Genomic DNA, 18,316 nt, shown 5'->3' with positions numbered 1-18,316 from the left:
TTATATCAATTTTCTTTCTTTTTTTTCCAGGGTTAACAAACCTTAAAATTACTCTGAGAACACATTCATCCTTTTGTCAGGCTTGACCAATGAATTTTACAAAACACCAAGGATATTTTGAAAGGCCCCTGTCCAAATTTCAGTCAAGGGGTACATCTTAATAGAAAACATGTGGTACATTTTTACCTGCGACTAACATTTTGGTCCTTCATTGTACGGTGAAAATCTGCTGGCGGAGAAAGAGAAGACTTCTTTTGTTAAGAACATTTTCACTGGTGGAAAAGAGCTGGCACCCCCTCATAATATGAAGCCCTTTGAGAAAAGCTGGTTGTTTCTACTGCTGCCTGTGGTACTAAGAGTTGTACGCTCCTCCTTTATTAGTGTCAACCTTGGGGTGAAAGTGATGAAGGGACAGTCTGTCTTCCTGTCAGAAGATGACCTCAGATTTTCCATCCCCAGAGAGAAGGATGTCTGCAAAGTAGAAGTTGTGATTAATGAGCCAATAACACAGAGGGTTGGGAAACTAACTCCACAGGTATTTGGGCTCCGTTGTGCTGGTCTGTGTGTCCATGTGTGTGCAGGTGTGGGAGAAACTAGGAAGAGTTGCTTTGTTGATTTTTTTTATTTTGGGTAGTGACTAAACGGCATGAAACTGAATGGCCTGTGAGATTCAGCCTTTTGCTAAAAGTAGCCAGCTGACAGAGAACTGCACCCCTGAAATCCAAAAGCTGAGCTCAGTAACACAAGTGCGTAAAAGGGAGTTCGGTCAAAGTCTCCTTTCACAAGCGGAGAATGGGTATTCCAAAACTTTCAGTTAGGAGATATCCTCCTGTCTCTCAGCTGCTTGTTTTTCTACCGTGAGGGTAACCAGTGCCCCTCGGATAATGCATAGCCTGCTAGAGCATTTTGCATTTTAGTCACGAAGCCACTACTTAGGGAGCAATTAAGAAAAAATTCATCACATACAATAAGCACATTGTGTACACCGTTGTTTGCTCTGCTCTGCAACAGCTAAATTGCTAGCAGATGGCAAATACATTAAAAAAATGTTTTCTGTTAAAATTTCAAGCTTGTAGGATTAATGAAATGTATTTCACATATCACCGTTCTGCTACTCATTTGCCTCACAAATGTCCCCACCTGAATCATAGCAGGAAGGAGTTGGAAGTAATTGACATGAAGATGTAACGGTAGAGATAGAAGATGAATGGTTTTAAAATGAACTATAACCAAACAGGTTTTGTCTATTTTCAAAAAGTTTTGTTAATTGTACCATGCAGCATACAATCCTATATGTTTGTATATGTATCTTGTTTTAAACATGCTCTCTGAGGTTTCTGGTGGTCTCTGTGAAGGTGGATGCAGGAGCACCAATCTCAATAGATTTTTCAAAGCTTCAGGCTTGGTCATCATCATCATTATTTTTGCAGACCACTGACAAGTACTTCAGCTGAACCAGCACTCAGAAGGAGCAGAGGCACACCAGGGAAAACAGGAGGCGATGACCAGGGCAATATGTGATCTTCTCTAGAGACTGGCCCCAAGATGTGCAGTACCTCTGCTGAGACTTCCCCAGGGCTTGCTCTCTGTCAGCACAGGGGCTCTGACCGTAGGCCCTCCTCTCCACTTCCTCAGTCTAGTTTGGCCCATGAGGAGAAAAAAAGAGACTTACATGTCTCATTGCTGGCAAACCTCTTCTGTAGGCAAGCTGGCTGGCTGGCTGAGTGACTTGGCTTTCAATTTCTGCCTCAGCCTCTAAATGCAGTAGGACCCAGATATTTTGAAAAAGCCACTTTGTCCTTTGTGACCTGACATGCTTCAAGCACAGGGTCCAGAGACCCCAGGAGATGTGTACTCACCATACCTTATTTTCCAAAATACCTAGGGTCCTTGCCTTTCCCCACTCCCAATCCCACCTCCATTAAGTGCTCATCCTTTCATGGCCCTGGTGTGAGCCCAGGTGTGGCTCTTGGAGGCTGCAGGTACATGTCATCTGGAGGGGTGAGCTCTGCTGGGCAGGTGGCCCTGGGGTATCAGGTTGGGAGGGGCTGCAGCTGCTGGCGGTGCCTGGGATACCTCCCCTGGATGGCTCCTGGCCTGAGTGCCATCCCGTTAGGAAAGGTGCCTTCTCCTCTCCGCAGCCGTGGGGAAGTGGGAGTGCCAGAGACACCAGCACGTGGGGTTCCCCAGGGAAACTGCCAGCGAGATAGGCAGTCTGGTTATCTCAAGTCATGTTTCCTTGCTGGGGAAGAACAAGAGGGCATTTGTAAGTTGAGGGCTTCTGTTTTAAATGACAAAATCCTGAGCCAGACACTGAAAAGTACTGCCTGAGCTTTCACCATTCCTGAAAAAAGGTGCCGGAGTCCAGCCCCCCCGCGGAGCTACTCACACTCTTTCTACCAGGAAATTCTGCAGCCAGAAAATGTCTCTGTTCTGATCTGTTTTGCTGCCATTGAAGTGAGTAATGTCCTAGGAATGTATGACAATTTAATTATAAATTGTAATTGAAAAGCAGTTGAAGTAGAAAAAAACAAAGCTCGACAGTAATTAGGAAAAGATTTAGATCTCCTTTGTCTTACCCAGTGAATTTATAGACAATTAGAGTTGCCTGTTCATATAAAAGGAAAACATATTAGGAAACATAAAACAGATGTTTCTTTCTGCAAAGCAGATTGTGTCTTATACATATATAAAATGACTGTCAGTCAGTGGTAACAGACCTTTGTGAAAAGGTCCTTCATTTTCCATCCCCTTGTTATCAATTAAGAGATGGAACTAATGATGTCTTAGAATGAAAGGAATTAATTCTTTGATATTATAAACCATCTCCTCTGCTGTAGGCAGCCCCCTCTGATATGAACAGGGATGCATCATCTGAGCAGTATCTCATTGTCAGGTGCACACCAGACCTACATGTCACCAAAAACCCTAGTGACTTTGAGGGCTCTACACTGATTTACATCAGTAAATAATCTCATCTTCAGTGTACAACATTAAACTACTGGAAGCTGTAATATGAGTGGCTTTTGTATATAATGTACTTTTTTTTTTACTGTAAAGTAACACACCACCTAACAACCTTTTTTTTTTTTTTTTTTGTAGGATATCACTTAGGACTATCTAATTAATTAATCACCTTCCTTTATGTTAGCTTGTACTAAGAAAGAAAGACATTAAATAAGAAAAAGACATTGGTGTTTTTAAATATTGAAAAAAACCAAAACACATATTTCTGTGACATTTGAAAACAATACACAATAGAACAGCCACAACATAGTCAAAACCTTCATCATACAAAAGCAATTTTATTTTTCAGAAACTGTTCTTGTCCTTCCTTTCTAAGCAGTCCCAACAAATAAAATAAATCGTACTTTCCATAACACCATATATTACAGATTATTCCAAGATTATTTTAGTCAATAGGAAGAGTGGTAAGTCCATGTATATGTATCTGATAATCAATTAACTCACTACATTTTAAAAAAAAATGTACAATATGTGCTTCTTGATGAAAGTTATAAGCAGGCAATATATTTTTAAAATCACTAGGAATACAGAACAATTAACACATAGCTTGAGCATCTGAGAATAACTTCAGCAGAAGTGGACACTGCCAGTAATAATGAAAGCTGATAAACTCTAATTATTTTTTCATTATAGAGAGATGAAAGTTCTAATTCTGTGTAATGGTTAGAAAGAAACTAAGGTCACTAGTTCTTATATCCTTTACTGTAAATCCATGCAGTGGTCATGATGCACTTCAGTTACCTACGCTTTAACAACTAATTTAGGAATTAAAGTATTACTTTATTTTTACACTGAAAGTCAGAGCATCCAAAGACTTTCCCTATGCGCTGCACTTCCAGTCAACATTTCAGAACCTCACTAAAATCCCCCTTCCATTTCACCATCTTCCAAAGTGGTTGGGAAGATGTAGGTAATTCAGGCAAGACACTTCATTTTCATTATTTTTTTGCTGTATTTTAAGAAATGACTGGTCATAAGAAATGACCTCTTCTTTCTGCAAAAAGATGTGGTTTGTCAGTCAGCCACATATGTATATTAATCCTTATTAGTTATGGCCTCATCAGGTCTGTTAGTGAATGCTGAACAGATTTTACTTTAGTCCGTAGAAGAACTAATCATGTGTGAATTCTACCCATAAAAACTGAATCAAAACCGCGTTTAGTTTCACAGTGAGACACTCAGGAAATGAAATGCTTAGCTTTTGCCTTCATGCTGACAAGAATATGCCCTGTCTCCCCGTAGATATGAAACATGAGTATCCTCCATTTACACATAGGCTACGTAGGGGTTCCCTGTTATCACAAGGAGAACATAGACGTGGTCTTATCAATGCTAGGAACTTTCAGCTGTTAAACTCTATAAAGAAATATAGCTACATGGGAATTGTAACTTACCAGACTTGCAAATTGGCATATGTGAGGACATGAAAATCCTATGCTGCAGAATCTGAATCCCTGCTCCAAAGAACGGATGTGTCGCAACTCTCCAAAGCAATCTTTTTTCCATTTGGGTCAGGAATTTTCCTCATGGCCTTACTTTTGCAAGTTAACAAACCATTAAACAGTCAGCCTGGAACAAGTGTCTGTCTTAGATGGTTAAACTGTGGCCAGCCATCTTTGCAAATTTGACCTGTATCAGGTGTGTCATAAGAATTAGTCTCTTTTGAATGAGCTGGTGGACACAATATAGAAATTCTGTTTGCTTTTATGCTGTGGGAATACACTGACATTGGGGCTGGGTGTTGTATGCCACAGAGATGACATCTGATCTGGTAAAAGGTTACTGGTACAAAGTCAGTGTTCCAAAAACACATAACAAATCTGAGCTAGCAAAGTTTCCAACAGAGAAATTTCACAGGATCATACTTTTGTAGTCCAATGGTAGTCGCCATAAAGCAGGATTTACTGTATAATCAAGCTATCACCACGAGCAACTTTAAAAGCTAATAAATCTAATATTATACTGCAGGCTTTTCAGTTCCACTGCAGTTCTGCTGAATACAAATGCATCCATAAGTCCACAGGCTGCAGTGGTAGAGAGCGTGCACTCAAACTATTTGTTGCGCTGGAAGAGGGACTTGGCAGCCTGAAACAACCACTTTTACATGCCCATTCCCTTGTAGAGTGCCAGCAACCTGACATTAAAGTGGTTGCTCTGGCTCTCACTGGTAGACCACAGAACAGGTGAATACCTATTCATAGAAATAAACTACAGAATAAAAATCTCCTTAGTCTGATGCATTCCTGACAGTCAGAGAGAAGTGGAACAGAAGCTGCGAAGTTAACATCCTTGACGGTGTTGTACTTGTCTATTCTTTCTCCTTCATAGGTTTTTGACTGTCACTTCCTTCCTAATGAAGTCAAATATACCCACAATGGCTGTCCAATCTTAGATGAAGACACGGTCATGCTTAGGCTGTACAGGTAGGCAGCGGTGCGAGATCACACTTTATTGTTACCAGGAGAACAGCTGCCCTCAGGAAGAGCAAGCAGTTCATTTTTCATGGTAAAAGCTGCACATACCGTAACTACTTAGACCCAGTAGCAGCATCATTAGTCAACAAGTGACCATTTGCTTACAGAAACATTTGCCAAAATGTATTTCAGATATGCTCAAATAATGTGTTTGTTAGTATTAATAAATATTATGTATTGCTTGTTTATGACAGAAAACCAGTGATTTTTCTTTTTATTGTTGAAAGTGACAACAGTACTTTCAGACTACTGTATGTTCTGTGTTGTCCTGCTGATAGGGACACAGAGTCTTGTATAAACACAGCGAGTAAGCTCTTCCTTCACACAAACACCCTTTTTACAAGTATGAGGAGGTGGGCAGCAGTGTCTGGCACCTCATGGTCTCTGGTGATCTGGGGTTGGAGGGCACGTGAGAGAAAGGGGTCCAAGTAATTAAATTTAGAAGCTGAGGCCAATGCCAAACTCACAGAGTGCCAGAAGATGTGAAGATGCATAATTAATTAATTTCCTTCTACCACCTGCAGGTTTACAGAAACTGAAACGTTTGTAGAAACATTCACCCTCCATGTGCAGTTACTTGAGCCAGACTGTAACATCATCAAAATGCGCTCCCGTGCCCTGGAGGTGCCTGAGTACTATGGTCTATCCAGGGTGATTGACAAGAACATCCTCGCTTTTGACTATGACAGGAAGATAAATCTGGATTGCACCATTTCCATAGCCTCTTCAGAAACCCACCTGCCTGCTCATGGCCAGCTCATCACCGGGGAAGTGCAGCAAGAGCAGCTTCGTGGAGATCAGCCACAAAGCTTCTTCCCAGGCCCTAGTATGATGTGCTTTAGTTGTTTGTATTAGCCAGTTCAAAGAGACCCAGCAGATTAAGTCTGCAGCAGTGGGTTGCTTCAGACGTGCTGGGTAAGAGTGGGTCATGTGAAGTTTAATGAACAGCTTGAGCTATCATGGAAACTGAAAGGGACATGAAGTTTGTGTGGGGCACAACATAGATCACAGATCTGGGTCAGTAATCCCCCCTGATTGGAGTCTGTTTTTGGCTCCGAGACATGCGGACCAATGTGACAGCTTCGGGAGTGCCAAGACTCGGTAGAAACAGCACAGGGAGTTGTTGGAGGCAGCACCTACCCAAGAGACCAAGGGAGGTTGGAGTTGGAAGATGTCAGATGAAAACAAAAACCTGTAGGAAAAGTTAAGTCAGGAAAGGAGTCCCAGTTCTCATCACACTGGCTTTTTATCAGGGTTAGTTTAGCTATATGGACGGGCTTCCGATGGCGGTTTCTGCTCTGTTAACTGTTTCACTATTGCTTCTGTTGGGTTACAGAGCACAGCCTGGGCCAGCAGTGCAGAAACGGGAGCTGCATGCTGGAACTGGGAGTCGTTCACAACACAAAAATGAGCTGTGAAGAATTTCTGAGGATGGGGATTCGATATCAGCACCTTGACCCTCCCTCGCCTGACACCGACTATATTCCTGTGAGGTTGGATCTCACAGACAGCAGAAGCAAAACTCTGCACAAGGTAGACTTTTACGCAACCTTACAATGTCTGATTGTCTTCCTGGTTTTCAAAAAATTTAAATTCATTGCTCCTTTTCACATTTGAAGAGAGACAGCAATCCTGAAAGTTTGTTCAGTTCTTACAATGTTGCCAGCTGGGCAAATGAAATGCATTATCTCCATGCCTCTATGCTTAGACCATTATGGCTACAGAGAAACACCTGTGGTTGTTTACTGGCAGGCATAAGAAGTTTAGCCTGAGAACAAAATTAATTCTGGCATAATTCCACCTTTTTTATAGAGCATGAACTGCACTGACTTCGACATATATAGTAATTAACAAATTAAGAGCTGTGTGAACATATTCAGTTAATAATAATTAATGACTCATGCATGTTTCTGTCAGGTAAAGTTATTCATCAAACTCACATCAAATTAAGCAAGTTGTTTCAGCCCAAAATGAAGGACACAAATAAGACTAGTGAACCTGGAAGACTTTTTCATGAGGTCTAAATATTTACTTCAGGCATTTTCTTATTAAAATGTTTCAATTTTTCTTTTCAAAATAATTATTGCTTTAACACGTACCCCAATTAGCTATGTGAAGGTAATGGAAATTGAATTTGTTTGCTTCACTTTGACCTTTCAGTTGTCTCATTTTTTCCTGTTGTAGACTGAGTATGCATGGCTCCCTGTTCAGATTAAAGGTGCTATTCCCAATCAAATACCCAAAGCTGCCCCGATGGCAAAGTTCATCCTGGAAGTAGATCAATTTATTTTAACCCCCATTACAACCACAACCTTTGATGCTGAAGACAATGAAACTCCAAAGTCCCTGCTTGTATTCAACATTACCAAGCCACCTCCACAGGGCTTCATCACTCATCTATCTGACCATACAAAAGCTGTTGGCTCCTTCACGTGGAAAGATCTCAGTGACATGCTCATTGCTTATCAGCCTCCAAATAACAGCCACACAGAGAGGAGGAATTATGAGGTAAGTGTAATGTATGAGCATTTGCTGGTTTTCATCTCCTTAAGATTCACTAAGCTGTAAATAAATGCATTCATTTGTAATGGATATTTTTCAGAAAAAAAAAAGGTGTTTCTCTAACCATATGCAATGCAGGAGCAGAGGTAAAATCTTTTGCCACTTTCTCCTATGACTCATCAGCTTAATTGTTTAAAACAAATCAGATATTTGTTGCTCACTACTTAAAAATTTCTTTGCACTGAAAGATTTTTATCCCCTCTGACTACGAATATCTAAACAGGATTGTTTTGGTTCTTCTTTTTTTTTTTTTTAAATTTATTTTTTATTTTTTTATGACAGGAATAGGGGAATAACACTACTTGTAGATCTAACCAAAGGCCTTTGGAAGGATCAGTGGTGCCTTTTCCACATAGCTTTTATCTCAATGTGACAGTACTGATCCCTGTGACCTGTGGACAGGTGACATATTTAAAGCCATGAAAGATGGACCAGCTAAATGTCAGGATTGCCATTTGATCTCGCACCCTACCTAATGCGTCAATAGTGGTATAGGGATAACAAAAAGGGACTCAACAGTTCCTGCTGGGAGGATTAAAAGCACGTCACTAACACAGAGAACATGATGCAAATGATGAAAGCAGGCTGGTATCTGCAGGGTCTGGAGTCAGCGAGTAAATAAGCGGTGCTGATCTATGAGACCAAGGCTGCAGGAATACATTTATGTTTTATGGGAGCTAACAGAGCACCACTTCCACCTTTTCCATGTCGGCTGCTAGCGATGTTTTTCCCTCCAGATCTGCCACAGAGTGCTGTCAGTGAATGCCTCCTACTTTGGGTACAGTGTTACTTTATTTTTTCAGTTACCAGTACTGCTAGATATTTTGTGTAATTCAGCAGTGTGCCAGCACTGTGAGAAATAAGCAGTAGTCTTAAAAAGGAGATATAAGAGGAAGAGAGATGAGGTAAAGGAGTATATAAATATGCTGATAGTTATAAAATAACTATCTGATAAGATAGTTAAGCAATAACCCAAACAAAACAAAATGGTTGGTACTAAAGTAATGAAACTGAAGGGACGGAAAATCAGAAAAAGGTAAGCTGGAGAAAGGGTGGCCTGGAAAGCAGAGGAACAGTAACAGGAACTTTGGCACCTGATGCTGACAAGGATTGTCTTTTTTTAACCTTGGCTGTCACAGGAACCCTCTTTCTTGTCTTTTTTTAACCTTGGCTGTCACAGGAACCCTCTTTCTTTCTGTTTCCTCAGTATGAGGATCAGTCATCCTACCAAACCGTCTGCTCCTTAAGTGCATCTTTGTTCTGTTTTCAGCATTGTTTGATCACAGGTTCAAGAATTTGACAATTCAAGAGTTTCACAATTCAGGAGTTTGACATTTTCTTTTTTTTTTACTATTTTTTCTGTGCCAGTCCATATCTTTTCTTTCATAACTTTTTTGGTCTTACATATGTTAAAAGAGTGGGAAGTGCCCCTTCCCCCTCTTATTATTACTACTATTAAAAAAGCCCTATGTTGATCGCTGTGTTGATTGTACCCCAAACAACAGTGAAAATACTTATCTTTCCCATTGATTTCCACACATTCCCAACTAGCTTTCCCAGCATTCACTGCGAAGAGCACAAAAGGCAGATACTTAATTTAGTGCAGAACCTCAAAAGCTCTTTTTAGAGGCTAAATCAAGTTTCATTTGTCAACATATTATTAGGAGACTTTAAGCTCTCTCAGGTAAGAACACACTATATGTGTTTTGAGGTACAGCTGGTTTTCAGGCTGGTTTTTTTCAATAAATAGTTTGTTTTCACAACAGGTGGAGTTTGAGGTTCATGACTTCTACTTTGAAAGGAGTTCACCGATCACTGTGCATCTTTCTATCAGAACAACAGATACAAATGCTCCTCGGGTTTCATGGAATACAGGTGAGATCTCTTTTCCTCAGTTTATTTTGCTACAGAATTTATAACACTTCGACACAGATATTTGACAAAGCTCTAAAATTCAGATTTACACCTAGAGTTTAAGGATCATTAAACTGAGGGAGTGTAAATCTGTTTTTCCCTTTATCCATTTTGGGGGGAACATGTTACAACTACTTGAAAAAAATCTTAAGTTTTAACTGGAACGAAAAAGAAAAAAGGGAGTTACAGGAAAATCAGGATTTCTGTATATAGCATTTTCTTCAAGAACGAACTGGACATAAAATAGTATAAATAATAAAGACAAATATGTGATGGAATAGTAGTAGGCTAGTCTGTGGGAAAGACCAAGGCTTGTTGGTATCGTTTAAAGTGGAAGTCTGCAAAAACGGAACAACTAGAAAAAGAGGTCCTGATACACCGCCAGCCATTTGAAGCCTGGAAACCTTACAGGGTTAAGGCTAATTCAAACAGATTTATAATGCCTGCACTGGAGAGGGGACAGGCTCTCCCATCTAAAGTGAAATGTACATTGATATTTAATCATCAAAAGGCAAAGGTATAAGATCAAACAAGTCTTGAAGTTAACACCAGAGAAAGAGCAGTAGAAAAGGGAAGGATCTGAGCGGAGGCCTCATGTCTCCCAGAGAAACCCCACCTGAAACGGCTGTCTGAGTAAAAAGAGGAGATACTGCCCTCTGTCATGAAGATCAATATATATTTTTAAATGCAGACTCTCTAAGGAAGCTGAGTGCCCAGTTTCAGACATTGTGAGATTGCAAGTGCAATGCTCCAGTTTGTGCAAATGTCCAGAAATGTGCCTAGCTAGTCTATCATTTTGAACCAGAATATGTTATTTCTCTGAAAAAATTCCTTAAAGACAGTTGACTAAGGCAATGTCAGAATAAAAGTTGATCTCGAGCGTTTAAGCTGGCCTTGAAATGTCTGTCACAGGTACGTATGTAGATGGAATTAAACATGCTTTTTTCCCTGACTGCAAAAACCTTCATAAAGATTAGATGCTGACAGCCTTGAATGTTGCCGACGCTTTGGTGAAATAATGCTCTGCTCTTTGCAGGCCTCAACCTCCTGGAAGGGCAATCCCGACCGATCACATGGCAACACTTCCAAATTGTAGACAACGATGACATCCAAAATGTTCGCTTGGTCACCGTTGACGGCTTACAGCATGGGCGGCTCACAGTGAGAGGTAAATCGTTTCAACTTGAGGGCCTAGAACTATGGTCTCTAGTGACAACTGGCTACAATAATGTGACAGTCAATAAGGTGTTTATAGAGTCTGTCGTATGTCGGTCCCTGCTGAGGGCTGCCAGCATAAGAGACAGGCTTACAAGGGAATGAAGGTGTGAAAGAAAATACCTGGATGCATAGTAAGCAATCAAAAAATCTACAAGCTCATAAAGAAAGTCAGTTGCATAGCTTAGACACTTTTGCAAATAGTGTGTTTATGCTGTCCATATCCTTAAAGGGGAGAGACTTGTAAGTCTGGCATTTTGCCTACACACCACTTTCATTTGAAAATGAAATTGGTTCTTAGTTTCTCCACTGGAGGTGAATTCAGCCCAAGTGAGCTAATGCAGCTAGCAACGGCGTGCAGCAGACCTGATGCTGCCCTGTCTCACCAAGGCTAAATGAGGATGGGTAACTCCCCGAAAGACAGTGCTGCGATGCCACTGCAAAAAAAAGAGAAACGCCAGAATACCCGTATATTGCTCTGTGTCACTCAAAGGAAACAAGAAAACCCAGGGCATGAGAATGCATCTTCTGCAGGTTTCCCCTCCAGTGCGAAGAGCAAGACTCACACCGAGGGAAGCGGGCATGGCTGCACACTAATGGGCAGAAGCCGTGACCCAGCCTGGCTCTGCCCTCCTGCCCTGGCTTCCCCTGCGACATCCACGTTAGACATGGGGATTAAAACAAGAGTATTGAAAAATTTGGTATTGCAACTTTTACTTTCTTAACATACATTTACATCCCAAAGCTGAAATTTTAAAGAAATCAGCTATGCTTTCATTGAGCTGGCATGACCTAGGCAAAATGCAGTCACTATATTTCACTACTTACATTTTTGCTTGAAGATGCTAAGGAATGCCGAGTGATTTTGATTTGTTGGAAAATACAGACAACATTTGGATATGGTTGTTATTTGCTGGCAGCTTTAAGGTTTATTTCAAAAAGTGGCAATTAAATTAGACTTCTAATTTGTTAGCCTTCTGCATTGTCAATATTACTAATTTTGCTTTGGAATCTCATGAGTCAGCACAGTGCTGCTCTCTTTGGGAAAATGGTTAGGTAAAAAAAGTCACTCTGCTGTTGGCATGGTGGAAAGATGCTGCCACTATCAGTGCTGGATTTTTTGATAGTTAAATATATTTATGCAAAATGCATCACCTAGAGACATAACGCAAGTATTTAAAGAAAAAGGGAAAGTGGTATTTGGAATTTAGTGAAAACAGAAACTATTCAGAAGTCTGTTTCATCTCAGGAAACTACTGCCAAGGACTTCACCAAGATCATCCTCCTGTAATACTACAAACAAACTCTGTGGCGTCAGCAGTGTTAGATAGGCTCAGCCCCAGAAATGGTGTTACGGAGGGCTGTGCAGCCAGACAGGGAGTGGGCTGCAGGCCGTGGAGCAGCGGACCAGCTGTGCCTGCAGGTGCATACAGAGCCCAGGTCACATCTCGTGGTGGCAGTCCCATCCTTGCATGCAGCCCCCTGGGGTCTCTCAGCCTCTCGTAGGCCAGCCAGGGGTGGATATTTCTTCTCCAGTGGCCGTGCCTTATTCCCTTTTATGTGTCTGCATAAGCACGTGCAAAGGAAACCATCACCACAATTTTTGGCAATTGTCTTTTTTGTTTAGCAAGCACCACCTGATGTTCCAACTTTAAAGGAAAGCTCGGGTTTAGCCCTCCAGATGCTCTAATGCTGCTGGCAAATGGTCTGAGCCACTGCCTACTGAATCAGTGGAGGGATTCCAATTAACTGCAGGGAACAGTGAATCCACCCAATGTTTTGAATGCTTTTTTGTTGGGTTTGGTAATGCCAGTCCTAGAGCTAAAGGAAAGCCCTGAAAGAAGGAGGTAGGTATGGTGTTGTTTCCTGCCTTCTGTCACCTTTAACAGGTTTTTGTTTGGTGGTGAGGCAGTTATTTCTCCATCCTAAAGTTTGTCCATAATTCTCTTCAAGTAAGGAGCGAAGGGATTGGGTGTGTGTCTCTGCTGATGTTACACAGCATGGAGGGCACAAAAATATTTTCCTTGGAGGCCCTGGGGATATCATCTCTTCCAGCACCAGCTTGCAGTTGTTGAAACCTTTAACCTGCCTGAATATTTGTGTGCGTGCATAACATGTCTAGTGAAGCAGAGTTGTAAAAATGTCTTATTATAGACAGTAACCTCAATATGCAGAAAAAACAAGACCCACTTGTTATTTTTTACTTGCAATGAAATGCTGAGCTGTAATTATAAAGCATATTCTCTTTGATGCTTAAAATACCTGTAAAATGTTCTGGTAAGAAAGCAGAAGTTGAAATTAAAGTGGAAGCAGTCGCAGTTAAAAGTCCTTGATATCTCCAGTTGTCTTTTAGTGCAATGGACATTTGGAGGATTTTCTCTGCTACCACAGATGCAAATTCTGCATTTTTATTAACTATTCCAACTTTTACAAACTTGTTTCCAGTAGGTAAAGTTATGTTTGATTTTTCTGGTTAGAAACGCATTCTCCTTCTCTCCCCGTTAATAACATTCTTATTGGTGGAAGGATTCTCCTCCAGGCTGAACTGCATGTCTTTGATGTGTATTCTTCCACTGTTTTGACAGGAGGGAAAGGATTCATGTTCACAGTCTCTGACATTCAGGCTGGAGTTGTTCACTACCATCATGATGACAGTGATTCTACTAAGGACTTTGTGGTATTTAGGATTTTTGATGGCCCCCACAGTATTCGCCATAAGTTTCCAATCAATATCCTCCCTAAAGATGACAGCCCTCCATTTCTTATCAGCAATGTGGTCATTGAAGTTCATGAGGGACAGACGATCCTGATTCAAGGCTCCATGCTTCATGCTTCTGACATGGATTCCAGTGATGATTACATACTATTCAATATTACCAAGGCACCACAGGCTGGAGAAATCATGAAGAAACCAGGACAAAACTTTATAGGTAATGAAACACATCCACAATAGCATGCTTTTATTTGTCCCCTGATTTTTCAACTACATTAAATGTTACAATAAGACAATTTACTTTGGCTCAGGACAAATCATGGCAAATCTGGACTTCTTTCATTATAATGTAAATCCCCATCATTAATTAGTGGTGGTCTCTGCACCAGGATAACTATACCTGTGAACACAATTTATCCCGTAATTCTTCCATTCTGAGTCTATTTCCTTACTGTACTTTTCTCCTCCAGAAAAGTTGGGCTAGTCAGGAGTTATTTTATCTGCAAGGATCCCTGACAATTTCAAAGCTATTAGATGATGCTAATGATGCTAAAAGAGCAAGAAAGCTCTCCTTCCATTTAACTGAATGTAGAAATTCCTGTGCTAGACCGAAGAGGCTGCTAGTCCTGTAAATTCTCTTTTGTTGTCTGAACAGGGCTTTAGGCCCATTTGCTGTGTTGCTTCATTTTTTTGAGTAATCTTTAAGTGACATAGAAAAGAAGTGGATGATCTTCAGGAAACGTGGAAGACAGTGAGATAACGTTTCAAAGGGCTTGCCCTAGTTAGGGTGAGAAAGAGGACATTATGCTTCACCAGTTACTTGCACAGCTAATGGATAACTTTTATGAATTATTTAAATCATGCACTGTTCAATAGAAGATATATTCTTCAATTCAACAGGGTATTCTGTCAGCAGTTTTCTTCAGAGGGATCTATTTAATGGAATAATTTATTATCATCATTTGGGAGGAGAAGTATTTGAAGATTCCCTTGAGTTTGTGCTGTGTGATAGCCATGACCCTCCCAATCTCTCAGAGACACAGGTATGAAAATGAAGCATCTTTGGCAGAGTCCTGCATTTTTCCTTCAAGTGGCTGATGATTTTACACCTTCTGACAGACTTTCAAATCAAACTGGTATACATCTTTTCTGTTTGCCGTCACCACGCTCATCAGCCCAAACAATGTTCTTCAGAGCTAGCTCTTGTTCTTGCTTTCCATAGGCTAATTCTCTCTGCCTGGTTGCAGAGAGACAAGTCCATTGCAAAGACTTTTTCCTACACTGTAAAATGAAATGTTGAAAACAAATTAGATTTGGAGACAGTACAAACAAACTAAACAGCCCTTCTGAAGTCAACTGAGAAGATACTGTTTATTTCACCCAGGAGTCCAACATACTGAATTTAACTTTGCTATAAGTTTAAAGGGAAACCACTAAGATTCATAGGCTTTGCATTTAACTGTTGTGTAACTCCATTACTCGTGTGTTCATGATATGGCATGACAGCCACATCCTATATCTCATATTCCAGTGATCCACTTACTTCTGTATGTGCATGTTTGTAAACAGCTGCTTGGACACTCTTATTGAGAGGAATGGCTGCTGATTTTACTGTCTTCCTGATTTCAGGTGATGATGGTGCACATTATCCCTGTGGACGATCAGCTACCCAGAGAAGCCCCGGGAGCGACCCGTCACCTGGCTGTTAAGGAGACTGAGATTGCTCACCTGACTAAGAAACATCTCCACTTCATAGATGTGGAAGAGCAAGACAGGGAACTAACATACACCATAACCACTTCCCCATTTTTCTCTTGCACGCACGGGTAGGTGTGACCTGCCATACCTTTCAGGTGGGACAGGGCAATGACCTGCAGCCTCAGTGGCAGCAGTGTGCTTGTGTCTCAGGTTCTTCATCTGTTTGCTTAAAGTGCAGGTGACAATAGCTGGGTGCAGTTCTCCTGTTGATGATTAAGGGTGAGCTAGAGCTGAAAGCAACAGACTAATAGAGAGAGTAATAAAAAAAAAGCATAGTTTAGCAAGAAATAAGAAGGAGGAAAGCACCTAAAATTTTTTCTCTCCTTTTGTTGGACTTGCATTTTACACTAGCCTGTGGGATCCTGTACAGTCTTGAGCACAAGTCACAGCCCCTCTCCTAACTGTTAGAGTGGGGCTGACCTGGGACTGCCCCAGACTGAGAAGATGAGGGGCTACAGCTTTTTCTGGGATATGTATTATTGCCATGGCACTGTGAAGGACTCCCAGTCCTGGACCAGGAACCTGTGGAGCAGAATGCAGGTAGAACAGGTTATAGGGGCAATAGGGGTATGGGATGAATGGGTGTACTAGCAGTTTACATGACACTGATGCTGTTTTACCATTTGGTAAATTCGTGACACCATGGGCAACAGTTTGCTAAATAGAAAAGTTTAAAATCCAGCCATTGTACGGTTTAAGTTGAAGATCAACACTTTCAATTTTGACCTCAAGCAACAGAGGATCAGTACACAGCTGGGGAAGAAGGTTGTTTAGGCTGTTCCCCTCTTCAGTCAAATAGCCACATGGTTATCCAGTTTGCTGGTTACTGCTGTTGGAAAGCTGGCTTGCTGGAAACTGGTTCATTTCAGGAGTTTATAAGATGCATGAAAACCAGAAATAATTTATTTTTCTATGTAAAGATAAATGCAGGTGTGTAAGTAATAAGAATGTGATGGACTAGACTTGCAGGTGGTGTAAATGATACCTGGGGTGTGCAGAGACACACTTGCAGCAAACCCAGAGCTTGCTTATAAAGTATGCAATGATTTTTCGAGACCATCCTGAAAAATATTTCTTGTGGTCAGTTTTCTGTGATAATGTTTAAATGAATAACGAGGATAGAAGAAAGAAAAATGGCTTTCCTTTCAATGCAGTTGGGAGTGGGAAGTTAATTTGAAATGCAAGATTGAGCTATGTGACTTTTGTTTTTGCTGTTCTTCAGTATTGCTAACCAGGATGTGACATACGTATTTTTGTACAGCCACTCAGACGCTGGGAAGCTATTTATGGTGGACACCATCCCCAAGCTGGTCAAGGATCCTGCTGCTCTTGCACTGCAGTCATTTACTCAGGTTTGTTATGTTATCTTATACCATAACCAGTTCTAAACAATTTTAAAAAGTTACAAGCTTCTTTTGGAAGGAAAAACAAGAAAACAAGACGTGAAAAATGAGGAGCAGTACTATCATGAGCTCTGCTTAAGAAGCTCAAAACTTTGCTAATTCAATTCCAGCTTTTAAACAAATTTCCATCATACTTCAGTTCTGCAACATGTAAACACAACTTGCCTTTTGAAACCAGCAGGGGCTGCAGTTGCTCAGGGCAGGCTGAATTTGGCTCCAGCATGACGTTAAGAGGAAGGAAAAAATACACAAAATGCGGAAATGAGGCCTCGACAGTTTCCTGCTTCTTCTCAGTGTCTCCACCAATAGATATGGTACAGGCTGGAACAGGCCTTTTTCAGGATTTTGTTGTTCAGTTTTCACGCTTCTGTAGTTTGACAGATGTCTTACGAATATCAGTAAAGTGCCCTGTTTTATATCCTGCTGTATGGTTAAGGTTGCATAATGGTGATCATTGCAGTACCACAAAGAGAGCTCTGAGCCTCCAAATCCTTAATCACATGCCTAATATGATCTGGATGCAAGATTTTGGTGATTATTTTAGCCTCTCTCACCGGCCTGCCCTCACCTGGGGAGGCAGGGTGTGCAGTTCATTCATACTGGTGAGGGCAAATTCAGCTGCCATGGGAGATGTTACATTAAAAGCTATGCTTTGATGAATTGTTTATTTTAAAGTCACAGTTAGAAAAGGCCCTGGGACCAGCATTCTTAAAGGGCTCCATCAAGAAGGTAAAGCCATTGCCTCTGTTACCACTTATAAACCGTGTCTGTATTTTTTGCTGCAGGTTTGGAAATTTGAACCTGTACTCACCTGATTTGTAGCTAAAGATGCATTTAATCAAGGTATTGCCAGTAGCTAAAGAGTACGTGCAAAGTTTCTGGAATTAATTTTGACAGTTCGGAAAACATCTAATCAGGCAATGAGAAAGCTCCCTAATGTCCTGAATTATGGCTACTCCCATTATCTCTTCTTACATGCACCCCTCTTCTCTTTTTGCAGCATGCTGTGAACTATATGAAAGTTGCCTACATGCCACCACTGCAGGACATCGGGCCTGAACCTCAGCAAGTCCAGTTTATTTTTTCCGTCAGCAATCAGCATGGTGGCACTTTGTATGGGATCTGCTTCAATATTACAATTCTTCCTGTGGACAATCAAGCCCCAGAGGTAGGGTGGTGATGAAGGTGAGAGGGAAGGACTTGGAAATGGCTTTGGGTAGAAACAGAAATGCAGAGAGATGTCCTGATCT

General features: G+C 41.0%; 1 protein-coding gene across 1 annotated transcript in view; it reads left to right on the top strand.

The window, feature by feature from the left end:
- The first annotated feature begins 304 nt into the window (after positions 1-304).
- FREM1 (FRAS1 related extracellular matrix 1) overlaps positions 305-18,316 on the top strand; it is a 63,340-nt gene continuing 45,328 nt past the window's right edge. The window contains exons 1-12 of the mRNA XM_009274281.2: positions 305-535; positions 5,356-5,450; positions 6,026-6,327; positions 6,838-7,034; positions 7,686-8,009; positions 9,830-9,938; positions 11,014-11,145; positions 13,778-14,122; positions 14,806-14,948; positions 15,535-15,731; positions 16,925-17,015; positions 18,067-18,234. Of these exons, the coding sequence (XP_009272556.2) occupies positions 305-535; positions 5,356-5,450; positions 6,026-6,327; positions 6,838-7,034; positions 7,686-8,009; positions 9,830-9,938; positions 11,014-11,145; positions 13,778-14,122; positions 14,806-14,948; positions 15,535-15,731; positions 16,925-17,015; positions 18,067-18,234 (2,334 nt within the window). The remainder of the gene's footprint in view (positions 536-5,355; positions 5,451-6,025; positions 6,328-6,837; positions 7,035-7,685; positions 8,010-9,829; positions 9,939-11,013; positions 11,146-13,777; positions 14,123-14,805; positions 14,949-15,534; positions 15,732-16,924; positions 17,016-18,066; positions 18,235-18,316) is intronic.

This window comes from Aptenodytes forsteri, unplaced genomic scaffold, assembly GCF_000699145.1.
Source record: "Aptenodytes forsteri isolate BGI_AS27 unplaced genomic scaffold, ASM69914v1 Scaffold46, whole genome shotgun sequence".
NCBI lineage: Eukaryota > Metazoa > Chordata > Aves > Sphenisciformes > Spheniscidae > Aptenodytes > Aptenodytes forsteri.
This window is presented reverse-complemented; position numbering and strand designations above follow the sequence as displayed.